The sequence below is a fragment of the Drosophila obscura genome, unplaced genomic scaffold (genome assembly GCF_018151105.1).
Source record: "Drosophila obscura isolate BZ-5 IFL unplaced genomic scaffold, ASM1815110v1 contig_73, whole genome shotgun sequence".
NCBI lineage: Eukaryota > Metazoa > Arthropoda > Insecta > Diptera > Drosophilidae > Drosophila > Drosophila obscura.
The window spans coordinates 402,893-415,499 of record NW_024542865.1 but is presented as its reverse complement, the minus strand read 5'-3'; the positions used below and the strand labels follow the sequence as shown (position 1 = coordinate 415,499).

At 40.9% G+C, this 12,607-nt stretch overlaps 1 protein-coding gene across 2 annotated transcripts; it reads right to left on the bottom strand.

Moving 5' to 3' along the window:
- Positions 1-2,873: 2,873 nt before the first annotated feature.
- On the bottom strand, positions 2,874-3,796 carry LOC111065062 (kunitz-type serine protease inhibitor textilinin-5). Of its 2 annotated transcripts, none has more exons than XM_022353027.2 (2): positions 3,625-3,796; positions 2,874-3,555 (listed from the first exon to the last, which is right to left on the bottom strand). In XM_022353027.2, the coding sequence occupies exons 1-2, from the start codon at positions 3,734-3,736 to the stop codon at positions 3,299-3,301; spliced, it is 369 nt and encodes a 122-aa protein (XP_022208719.1). In that variant the 5' UTR covers positions 3,737-3,796; the 3' UTR covers positions 2,874-3,298. The 2 variants fall into 2 exon arrangements, 1 of the variants encoding a protein (XP_022208719.1); XR_002606946.1 differs by having other exon boundaries at positions 3,462-3,566; positions 3,625-3,793.
- Positions 3,797-12,607: the final 8,811 nt, after the last annotated feature.

The following is a 12,607-nucleotide window of genomic DNA, read 5'->3' as shown; positions in this document are numbered from 1 at the left end:
GTATCTCTTTCCCATTCTTATGTGCTACACGTGCCATTCATTTGAGTTGACTTTTATTCTTGTATTCTATTTATTCATTTATATTTTATTTTATTGTATGGAAAATTTTCGTCTGAACTTGTCTAAACTTGATATATTTCATTCTCACAACAGAATTCATATATTTCATTGAAGATCAGCACAGACAGACAGCACTACTCAACATAATTTTTTTACTTTTTACTTACCCTTCAAACCAAACCAACGTTCAAACACTAAAAAACTCACGATTAAAAATATTTATCTCAAATGGTCATTGATGATTTTTGTAAATGTTCGTATTAATTTTATTGCCATCGCCGCTTGAACTCTGAGGCAGCTGCGTAGAAGCAGCGGCCACACAAGAAAATCAAATTCAAAGCCGAAAAAGAAATGTTAAAATTATTTTGCAATGTCAACGAATATTTTGTTTGTGTCGTGTAAGGTGACATTTCCTGCGGCTCCACCAGAAAAGGCCTTCGAAGCATTTTTCTCGGTCAGCCATTGACTGACTGACTGCTTAGTGTGTGCCATTGGCCAGGGGGACTACGAGGTGTGGGGTTTGGGCAGGCCTGGTAAGGGGTGGGGGTCTAGCTGCAGTTGGGAACATTTCGGTTGTTTGGCGTTCAAAAAAATAAGCTGACACTTGTTGCTGGCCTTTAGCCATAAAATTTGCAAAAAATGCTGAAAAATTCGTCGAACTTCAGCGAAATTCAATTTCTCTCATCAGTTGAAAATTCATATTATTGAATATGGAAAATGCATACAAAACTTAAATTTGCCAGTAATTCATATTGTTTTTAATATACAAATGGATACATAGGTATGTACTTTAGGGTTATGCTTAAACATCAATTTTTAGGTTCTTAACAATGAATAAATAATTATTAAAATTAAATTTTGTACTTCATTTATTTTTGCATACACAAAGCTGTCGAATATAATATATTTTAGAGCTAAGATAGATTTATCAGGCATATATTTCTCTATTTTGTTTGGAAATTCCCATGCCCATCTAAAAATCTTTCCATGCGCATTTGGCTCTAAGCCTGATACATAATTAATCGCAAATATTATGATTATATGTACATATAAGGGTACATATATGCTATAGAAATCCACAAAATTTTAAAAATGTAATCACTTAAATTTCAGCTTATTGATATTAATCACGCTTTTGTTTTTGTTGCTCTGTTTCCGAGTGGCATAGGCGCTGTATGGTCTAGAATCATCCCTTTAGCTCCCCTTCGATCTGTTCTATCAGCACTTACATATGTACATACATATGTACATATGTATTTGTTCGAGTATGTTTGGTTCTGCACTTGAAACTGTAGAAAACTGATGAAAAAAAACCTTACGTTTTCAATTTCCTCAAACCAAAAATGTAATTTCGTTTTGCAGCTTTCCAGAGGAGCTGCGTTCTCAAGAAGTAAATTTGAGAACCCAGGAATGTCTGACTGTAAGCATTTATTTGATTTATTGTTGGTTCTTTTTTTTAAATATTTTTAGTTAAGATCTGTTGACGGAACGACAGAGCGGAAGGGCTCATGTTTTGCACGCGCCAAATTTTTTGTTTCTGTATTTATTTATTCTTTGTGCTTGTATGTAAGCATGTGCGTATGTATGTAAGAATGAAATGATTGCGGAAAGTTTCCTGTACGATTACCCAACCAAAGGAGTTCTTTATTATCGTTTATAATACTTGGGACTTGAGTTTGTGGGAAAGCCTTTTAATGTCAGAGTGTTGGATTTGCATCTTAGAAAATCACATCAGCGCCAATAGCCGAGTCATTAAAATAGCCATGTCTGTCTGTCCGTCCGTCTGTCAGCCACATTTTGTATCCAGATTTCTGTGACATCAAACTGTTACAAGTGTATTTCATAATTTTTTTTACATTGCATTGTTGCAATTGCAAGTACGTGAAGCAGAGCAAGCATTTAATTAAATCTAATTAATTTGTATTGTAAATTGTATTTTTACCAAAGAAAATATCCTTTCTCTCTCCTTAATTTTGCTCTTCGATAACCAAACGCATTAAGGGTATCCACAAATCGTTTAGCAAAAAACTCCGCCTCTGCGTCTTTTCATTTTTGCTTTTTCTTTGATTTCATTTTATCTCACTTGCTACAAGGAAAAACCAAAACAAAAGCAAAGCAACAAAAAACAAAAAAAAACAAAACGAAATAAAACTTTGCGGTTGAGTTTATATTTTCCCACGAGCCGTTGCTCGACCAACACTTAGTTTGTGGAGGAGCAAAAGAAGGAGGAAGAAGGGTTTTAGAGGGAATATGAGAATTGTGAAGGAGACATGGGCTGAGCTGGAGGGGGAGGAAGGGCACCCACCCATTTGCTTACTTGTATCATATTTGTGTGTTTCAAAGCTTTTCTACACACACACACAAGCACTCGCTTAATTGATAAGAAGTTTCACGCACCTTGCTTCCCGCAAACAAGACACGCGTGACGAATTAGCAACAGTTAGTAATGTCTGAAGGGAAGCGAGGGAAGGGAAGGGTCAGTGCTCACCCCTAGAGTTCGATTATCACCTTCTTGTCGGAAATAATGCTGATGATCATACTGTACATACTGATATATGAGCATTTATATACATATATGTATATATATATTCAATATATTTTCTATACTTCCCTAAAAGATTTACATATTTTATATTGCAAATTTATAATTATTTTAATCCACACAACATTTTTTGCCGTTACCGGGGCACTTACGATCCTAAGTCTCTTGCATCTCTAGGCATAGTCCTCGCAATTCTGTCAATCACCAAAGCCGATAGCCCCACGACTGGCACAAGCGACCAAAGGCACCCAAAAGGCATCCAAAATCGCACACGGAAGGCGGCAGGCAGCCTCGAGTGGATTTCATTTGAGGTGTCGAACGGCTCTGGTTTGGTTTGATTGCTTGGAAATTTTCATACACTTGTCATGCGCCATCGATCGTTCGCTTTGTGAAGGGTTCTTGTGGAGCTACAAACCGGAATGGACCACAAACAAGCCAAGCCAAGCCAAGACAATTCAACCTAAGCATAGCACGGCTGACCGGCTGACCAATGAATGTGTAAATGTTTATTGGCACTGTGGTTGGAGGGTCGGCAATAATAAAGGTCCCAAAGAGCTCTGAAGCACACAGACGTCTTGATAGATATTTCCAAGGAAAGAGAGAATATATGGAACATATGTATATGTATGTATGTTCGAGAGTTGCAAACAAGTTTGTATGTTTTCTTTACGAATAAAGAGGAAGTTTTACTTATATTTAAAGATCGAAATTGTCCCAATCATCGATGTCCCTTTCAAACATATCACTATCGTCAGTGTTTTTTCTTCTTTTGCGGTTTGGATCATCGTATACTCGACATGTCTCCAGACACTCATCCTTTGTATAGAAGCGATTTGGGTTTCCGCCACACCCGCCATAATAGTAGAATATACAGCGATTTGTCAAATAGTCGAAGCCCCAAACTTTGACCCAATCTTTGCAGGGACCAGGATCGACCAGATAAATGCATTTGGCTGAGATTGGACTAAACGCTTGTAAGTTATAGGAAATAGAAATCTAGATAGATAACCAATTAGACTTACGTTGTCGCACTGTAAAACCTTGTGGGACAAGTCCCGCCAGAGGTGCCACAAGGAGCTGTCCAATTGTTAGAAATAGATACATTGCTGCAATTAGGAAACTATATTTTGTCATATATATAATCGATTGACACTTTAGTTGAAGTAACACTCAATGCTAATGTGAGTGGGAATCGTCAACGACCCTCACAGAGTGTTTTTCTGCATATCTGCAAAGGTTTAAACTTACAGCCTTAAAGGGCATGTCGTACATACCATATTCGGTGAGAAATACCTTGCTTTATAATACTGAATACTGACAGCAAATCAAATTGTTTTCGAACCATTGTGACTGACTGACTGGCCTGGCCAGCGCGTTAGCCTCATAAATGCGTTGGTAAAACGCGCTTGACGAGGTTCAGGGTCAACGATGTAATATTTTAATTAATTTGCTGTTCTTTCTTTTGCCCTCCACGTTCTCTACTTGCGCTTATTTGTGTCTCTTTTTCTCTCTCTGTTTGGAGCTGGGAAAGCAGAGTCCCGAAGATCCAATTTTGTACAGATCCTTCGTCTATGTATATATGTACATACATACATACAGACAGTTTGAACCGACGGGATCAGCTGTTTTTACTCGACCCCGTTAGTCTTCTCCTCTTCTCTTGATTTCTGTGGCTGTGGCCCACCCATATTCCCATTTCCCATGGCCAATAAGTCCTCCTCTTCTTCTGTTGGTTCATTATGTAGAAGCTTTGTTTCGGGTTTGTTTCAGTTCGATATGTTCATTAATCATTCGCCTCATGCGAGGGTGGGCTGTTAAGTAATCGGCCTTACCAAAATAACACATTTCTAACCACCCATAAATATTTTGTTCGATTTTGCTGTTTTGTTCTATGGGCGGAGATTTGAGTCGAACGATGAAGGCAACTGTTTTGAAGGGATACAAAAATTGGAGATATGCTGAAAAAAGTATACATATAGAGCTAAAAGAGCTATGTTGACAAATAAAAAAGAAAAATGTAAAACAAATCATGTTTTCCTTGGTTAGCCGGCTATTTATCAGTCCGCCCTCGTATTGAGTGGTCATCCCTCTTCGCCGTTCTCCCTCCCGACTACACACCCTTTTATCAGCTCCCTTTCGGGCTTTTGTTCCTCCAATTTGCTTAATTAACTTCTAAACGTCGCCTTTGGCTTCTTTTTTCGATATTTTGCACTCGTCCACTCATCTTACTCAGTCTCTTCTCCAACTCCAGCCTCCTCTCCTCCCCTCTCCAGCCTGCTTCCACAATGTCTTCTTTGGGGCCACCACCTCTTCTTCTGGCTCCATGGCATGCGAAATTCTTCTTTTCGACTAATTAGAATTTTCGTTTCGTTTCGTTCTTTTATCTTCGTTAACTTTGTCTTCATCTGCTATGGCCTTTTCACTTTTTCACAGTCGCAGTGGAATTTCAGTGATCAAGTCAATATAATCGTATACCAAGCACCATTATTCATTCATATTTATCTACATATATACAGTACTCTATACACTATATACACTATATACACTATACTATACACTGCAGTGTCTGTGTAATAATTTTTTAGTTTGCCTTGCAGTCTGTAGAGGCAGATTCTAGTTCTGAGTCCCATTAAATTTCATCAGTCTGCTTATCATTCATTTACCAAAATAACTGTCGAAAATATAGCCCTTACCTTAACACCGCCCGCTTCGACCTTGGTTGGTTGGAAACTTTATTGTTGCTTTGCTTGGGCTTTTTCATTCTTATAAAGTATTATTAAGATAAGTAGAAGATTTAATTCGTGTTGGAAATAGTGCGAAAAAAAATGCGCAAGGCTGATAAAAAAAAGTTTGAAATGTGAAAATACAAAAATCGAAATCGTATTTTTTACACATTCGAGATTAACGTCGCATTTTTGCAGAATCGCGCGATACAGACCTTGATTGATAACTAAAATATACATACATACATATGCACATATGTAGAAATAGGTATACATAGTATCTATGTATGTATGTGTACGCACTAAATATATTTAGTGATAGTTTTGCTATAGCAACTAGCCGTTAGGGAAGTGAAAGGCCTTCGAACCAGAAAAAAAGCACACACAAAAAATGACAGAAAGAATGAAACGATCGAAAACGGAGAGAAAAAGAGACATTTTTAAAAGTGATGATAAATTAGGTTGGTTTAGTTTGAATTATACTACGACACTTAAGTGTGTGACAATTGATAAGATTCTGTGCCTCAGATATAGATATTGCGTTGCTCTTTCACTACACCCATACATATGCATATGTGTGAGTCTACATACAAATGTAGCCAAGAGGCCAACTATAGCTATAGCTATAGCTATCAACGCGCACGTTTCGATATTGTTGGAATTCCCGGAGAGGGAGGGGACTGATGGGCAGCGATGGCGCGATTTTGGGGGAACTTAATTAGCAACATTCTGAATAAGAGATGAGTGGCGGACGCTTTGAATTACTTCAAGCGGGGGGAATCACAGCGAAGAGTGCCGAAACCATTTAATCTGGATTGGAATACACGCGGAAAAGCTCGCATGGTATTGAGGGATCGCGGGAAAAGCCCTTGTGGAGCGGAAGACACAGCGGATATGGTACAGTATACAAAGTGATGGCGAAGCAAGCCAACCCAAAACCCCCCACCCCCCGCCGCACTCGTCAACCATCCACCCCCCAAGGATCGTAGCCAAGGAGTTAAAGACACATTCATTCATTCAGATAATCATCATTGAAATACAATTCAGAAATATAAAGTTTACTCTCCGAATGAAAGAAAATCGATTGGTCGATTGACTCAAATATCGCCCTCAACTTCCTCCTTAAACTCTAGACATTTTGAGATGCCACAGTGACAAAGGGGATAAGGAAGAGAGACCCCAGGTGGGCTAAAATTAACTTAGCCCAAAACTTTTCACTGTCTCACTCCCCGCTGCTGTTGGTGCCGACGCTGCTGCTGTTTCTGTTGCTCTTGTCGCTGTCGTTGTCAGGGAAACGTAAGAAACTGTAGCTTCTAAATCTGTTTGGGACAAAATGTGTCTAAGGCTGACCAAAAATATCCATCAGATGCATGCGTATCTGTGTTTGCGCGTATCTGTATATTTGGCCCGGTGTTGTGCAGTTTAAGGGTTTGCCGAACGCATCGCGGCTGATATTTTTGTTGGCTGCCAGCGCAAAAGGTCACGCTCAGAGGGACAGAGAGACAGACGAGCAGACAGACAGCCACACAGACAGACAGACAGAGAGTTCTGAGTGACAGAGAGCAAACAAAGAACCGAAATGGAAAGCAAAAATTCTCTTATCCAAAAATAAACAAGAAAATTATCTGAGCCCACACACACATGCGTGTGGGGGAAAATTTTTGTTTTGGGAAGGAAAAATGAAGAGCAAGATTTTCCCGCTTATCGTGCGTGTGTTTAATGATTTTCCCTCGACGATAACCTCAAGTGCAACATTGTCGAGACGTCGGGGGGTTCGAGCTCTGGCTGTTGATTTCGGCTGTGAAGTGGCAGGTATGGACGCCATGCACACCCCGCCCGGCTTCAATTCCCCTGATACGATGCTGTCTGCCTCCTCTGCTCACCGCCCAGGGGTCGTTCTGAGTACGGTTATACCCTCGTACACGCAGTGTACGTATGGTATGCTTGCACTCTCGCACATCAAATTTTCCCCTGTGGCTCGGTCTTTCGGCTGCTCAAAACTCATCTTTCGCTGTCGAGTGGGTCCTTTGCCCTGTGCCACTTGTGTGCGCCACTTCTTAAGCACTTTTCCGCGGCACGCAAGTGCCCCACCACACAAGCAAGTGCATTAACGGGGGTGGAGGATAGTTTGCGGCAATCGCCGGCATTAGGAGCCAAGTGGGTCCCTAGGAAGTCCCCCTCAAGCATTTTGATTCATGAGGCTTGAAATTAGTGGAGAATCAGGAGTGTAACGTCAAGTTGGTAGCAAATACAATAAGGATAATTGATTGATCTGAACGTGGAAGGAGTTGATGCACATCACATCAATATGCACATATGTATGTATGTATGTAAATTTGAATGGAAACCTTATACGATTTAAGGATCTTCTCCAACTGAGAAGATTCCACTTTCGAGGAATAGGAAATATGCGCATCAATCTCCAGCACAATATGCTCTTTTTCCATTCGCCCCATAAACTCTAGTTCAATGCCTGCCTGTTTGCATCTTTAACCTGTTTACAATTACCAGCCCCATCTATGTCTTGATTCCCGTTTAAATCGCTCAAATTCCACTTTTACCTTTCAATAAAAATTAAGAAATTAACCAAGACTTTTGTTTAATTGGTACTTCAACTTTAAATTAGGCATGCCCCATTTGAAGCCCAATCAGTAGCACATCCACAACCCGAGTGCCATCCCCAATCTAAAAGCATCCCTAAATATTGTACAAGATTTTCCTCATAGAACTTTCTTCCCATTCCGCATTTTGCCTCGACCATACTCTCTCCACATCAGTCGTTCACTCGGAGACATTCCCCACCTATCTGTCTCTTATTTTCCCTCCTACACCCTACATCCTACATCTAGCTCCCAAAGTGTCCCCCCGCTCTAACCAATTCGAATGCCGATTCCGTTTTCAATTCCAATTCCCAATTCCTTTCACAGACGCACAGAAAAATTAACCTGGCCATAAAATGACCTTGAACCCGGCATGACCTTGACACCTCGCCCTCCACCCCCATATTCAAAGGATAAATATACAAAAATCCCACAGCCAAATACCATCAAAAACATTTTCGCTGTCGGGACGCATGTAATGGGCTCGGGGCCGGGAGGATGCAGCTATATCACAAGGAAGGAAGCAGGAGGCGAGGAAGCAGAAGGCCATTGGGCATGACCTTCAGATAAAACGCAGTAGATGTGGGAGATGGAGCAGGAACCGGAGATAGGAGCCGGTTCGAGGAGCTGAAGAGGACTGAAGATGGTGCCCTGGTCGGTGAATCCTTTAAGGACTGTTTTACTTGATTTCGCAGACCACGAGATTCATGAGCCACATGAAGCAGAAGGAGACGCGTCGATAAGTTGGATGTGGAAGTGTCTGTCTGGTCCCGCACACGTACCATCCTCATTTGCCTTCCTGTATGAGTGTACGACCACCACCACCGACGCCCCGATTCCGGTTGAATGTCCTTTGGCTGTCTGGCAAGTTTTCTTGCGAGGTTTCATTACCGTTTTGAAGGTCGCAGACACCACCTCGCCAGTGCACTCTTCCTACTTGGCCACCCACTTTTTTGGGTGAAAAATTATGCCAAATGGGAATGGGAAAGATACGACATAAAGAAGGCATACAGGATTTTTAGTACCGGAAAAATGTATGGACTGGAGGGGGAACGTTGTAAGGAGCGATAAAACTTAAGACTCTAAACTTTAGATACCACTACTTTTATACCTGGTAATCAGTCAGTGATTTATTTGGAATTTTAAAACATTTTTTCTGTTTCAATATGGTCTATATCTTTTATTTGAGAATTTAAGGTTTTAGTTTTATGAACCATTAAACTGACCGGTTTAGCCATACGAACTTAATATTGGGAATAGTAGTAAAAATACTGTACCATTTTTCCGAATCTCTGGGAATCAAAAAAACGTTAAAGTTCAGACAGTAGAATGATGCGCAACATTTGTTGCCAGCGAAATGAAAAAGCGCGCTCAAGATAAAAAAGCCACTCAAATGTTACACTCGCTCAGTCCGCTCTCTCTCTCTCTCGCGGTGCTAATGCTCTGACTGGCGTTGCTGTTGCTATTTGCTGCCAGCGCCTTATTTATTACATATTTACATATATACATTCATACATATGTATGTACAAACTATCATTTTGTATATTTGCGAAATTATTAAACTTTAGCTCGAGCTTTTGGTGTGAGTGGTCTATAATTAGTATATCTTGTTAATCGGTTTCTATAGTTGGTGAAATACCGGCCAACCGGTAGGAGCACAGAAATAAAAAAAATACAAAAAACAAATGAGTTTAAAAGGAAGAACAAGACAAAAGCCGGCAGCGCTTTAGATGTGCGCTAGACAAAGACGGAGCGTTATAAGCTTTGCCGCTGCTTCTATTTCTTTCTTTTTCTTTCTGTTTGCGCTAGCTCTGCCACGTTCTTCGTTTTGTTGTGAGTGCGTTTTCATGCACGCTAATGAAAGCAAAACCAAAGCAAAATAAAAAAAAATAACAGCAAGCGAGCGTTTGCTTTTCTTACATGCATATGTACACATGGATGGTATGTGTTGCAGGTCCGTTCCGTTATAAAGCACACACACTGCAGCTGGTTCTGCGTGTGTGTGTGCGTCTTTGCGCGCGCAACTGTACGTCTTGTCTTGTCTTTTGTCCTTCCTCTTCCCATGTCCCTGTCGCAGCCTCTTGTTGATCACTTATTATCGTCTCTGTGCGTTTTTCTTGTTTCAGTAGCTGCTCTTGTTTCCTGATCAGACTCCTCCCTTCAGCCACCTCAAATAATTTATAATTGAGGGTTTTCGCAATCTGTCGTCTGATACGACAGCGGACGGCTCCAGATGAGACCCCAAAAGGTGGCGCCAGACATAGCACTGCACTAAATGGCAGCCGATCAGTCGAAGTTTGGATACTCTCTACCAATCTCTTGTTTTTGAACAATGATGAAAGAAGCCGCAATGGAAATGAATATGTACATATGTATGTATGTATATGTATATGTACATAGCAATAGCAATAGCAATTTGGAAGAATATCGTAATACAATAAACCAGGGGTATAAAAGCCATGCAGGGAACATATTGGAGGCAATATCTTCTTAATAGAGCCGTCTTGCTGAGCCATCGGGAATGTCCTTCCTAACGAAAGATTTCGCTGGAATGGTATCAAAAGGCATTGGGAATGTCGTATAGCGAATAGGAAACCCTTGACGCGCCGAGTGTAAAACGTATGGGACGATAGCGACAATGTTGTACAAAACTGATGCGCAAAATGCAATTTACAGTTCCCACCGCCTTATCAGTGTGCGACAGTTTTGGGCCTAAAAAGCATAACTCATGACCGTAACAATATTGTGGGACTGAATGGCTTTTACTGCAGTCGGCGGCACACCTGCCATTGGCAGCGACGGCGGCGGTGGCAGCAATCTTATCAGCTTGCGATTTGTACAATGTTACTGCACGTGTACCAGTCCCCGTTAAATAATATCAAGTAAGCAGTGAGGGGTGGTGTAAGGAGTACGACTGAAGTGGACGAGGGTAAGCGTTTATCCGTTACGTAGGGCAAGGCGCCGCCGTCGCTGTTGGGTTTTTGTGTTATTTTGAAAGCTTAGCAAATTCTTGGCATGCGACGACGCTGAGAGAACTGCAGGCGTCAACACTTGTTGCCGCTATTTACGCAGTTGGTGGTTTTCTGTCTCTGCCTTCCCCGCCTTTTCGCATTTCACAGAAACACGCGCAAAAATGAATTGAAAAAAATCGAATGGCAACAATATTGCAAAACTTATTGCAATACAATTTTAGCAGGAAAACGGCCACAACAACAGAGAAAGCACATGCTAAAGTTAGCAGAAAAGCCAAAGCGTAAAATGCGCGGCAAGTTCAGTTCTCTCTCCATACCGATCACGCTTCGTTGTTAAATCACAACAAACCAGCAGAGAAAGTCTAAATTAAGTTTGGTGGCCGAACCTTTAATTCCCTTGCGGATAATTGTTCCTTCGGTATTTGTCAGGAGTCCTGACTCAGGATAACTATTATCTGCCAATATTATCCGGTTTGTAAATCAACTATTAGTATACTATTTATGTACATACTACTATTATATTCAGATACAGTGATCCTATTTTGGACGTTGCAATTTGTATATTGCATTAGTTTCCTGCGTTGCTAAAACTTGCTTTAAAGTTTAAACTATGATACTTCTTAGAAAGGTACATACATACATACACATGTCCATAAATATGTACATATGTACAAATGTATGAATTTATATAATTATATCAAAATACAAAGTGCTTGAGAATGGGATGGGTGTGTTAGGCGATAGTGTGTGTGAGAGAAGGGCCAAGGCCTGCACAATGCACGCGCCAAAACGTGCATTGGGCGAGGGGTGTGAGCGGTAGTTCGGCAGCGATACCACGATGAACTGTAAATCAAATCGAAGCAAAGCAAAGCGCAGCGAAATGCGAATGTACACGTGTGATCCATCGTTCAGGAGTGCAAAAGCCCTATTTGAGCGAAAACCACCTGATGATGGATGCGATTGCTGGAGCGGGGACTGGCAACCGGCTTATTTTTACCCTTTCTATAATTTAATTCAACTTGAGGTAGGGGCATTCAAAACACTTCCCAACAGAAGGCAGTAAAGAAGTAAGAGCACAAATTTTAACAATGAAAGGTTAAAGGGAAACACCCACAATATGTGGTGAATTTGCCTAATTTTATCACATTACAATTTATTTTCCTTTTGCCTTTGCCATTACTCACTATCTCTGCTCGTTGCCCTCTTCTCTTCCCTTTCCCACTTGAATTGCCAAAAGCAAAACAAAATGAGTGAATTCCCAGTACATGTACCGGCATGTATATATGTATATGTACACCGGCAGAGCGCTCTTTCGCTCTCACTTGTATTCTCTCATGTGTATTTCTTGTGGTTGTCCTACCCACAGTTGCATTGATTGCGAGTGTGTGCGTGTGCCGACTGTAAATAAACAGAGAGTAGTAAGAGGTACATATGTATTGCAGTCTCTTATGAAATTGCAGAACGTTCGAGAGAATTACGGCGATATTCGTAAATGCAAAAGCGAAACTGCGCAGCAAACTGTCCCAATCCCACTCAAAGAAATACGCTATCTACATGTGTATCCAATAGTATTGATTGCTCTCTCGGCTTTTGTATCCCGTTGGCAACATCCAATTCGTATGAGCAGCATTCTGCATACCCTTCGGTAAAGGATATGATGAAGTGTATCATCTCTAGCTCCGACGAACGTAGAAAACCGCTACAGTGAAT

What these genes read in the sequence shown, in the direction of transcription:
- LOC111065062 (XM_022353027.2), bottom strand. Translation starts at nt 3,736, where the DNA reads ATGACAAAATATAGTTTCCTAATTGCAGCAATGTATCTATTTCTAACA. An exon ending in AGGTTTTACAGTGCGACAAC is followed by an intron (nt 3,556 to 3,624) that starts GTAAGTCTAATT and finishes GTCCAATCTCAG; the next exon opens with CCAAATGCATTTATCTGGTC.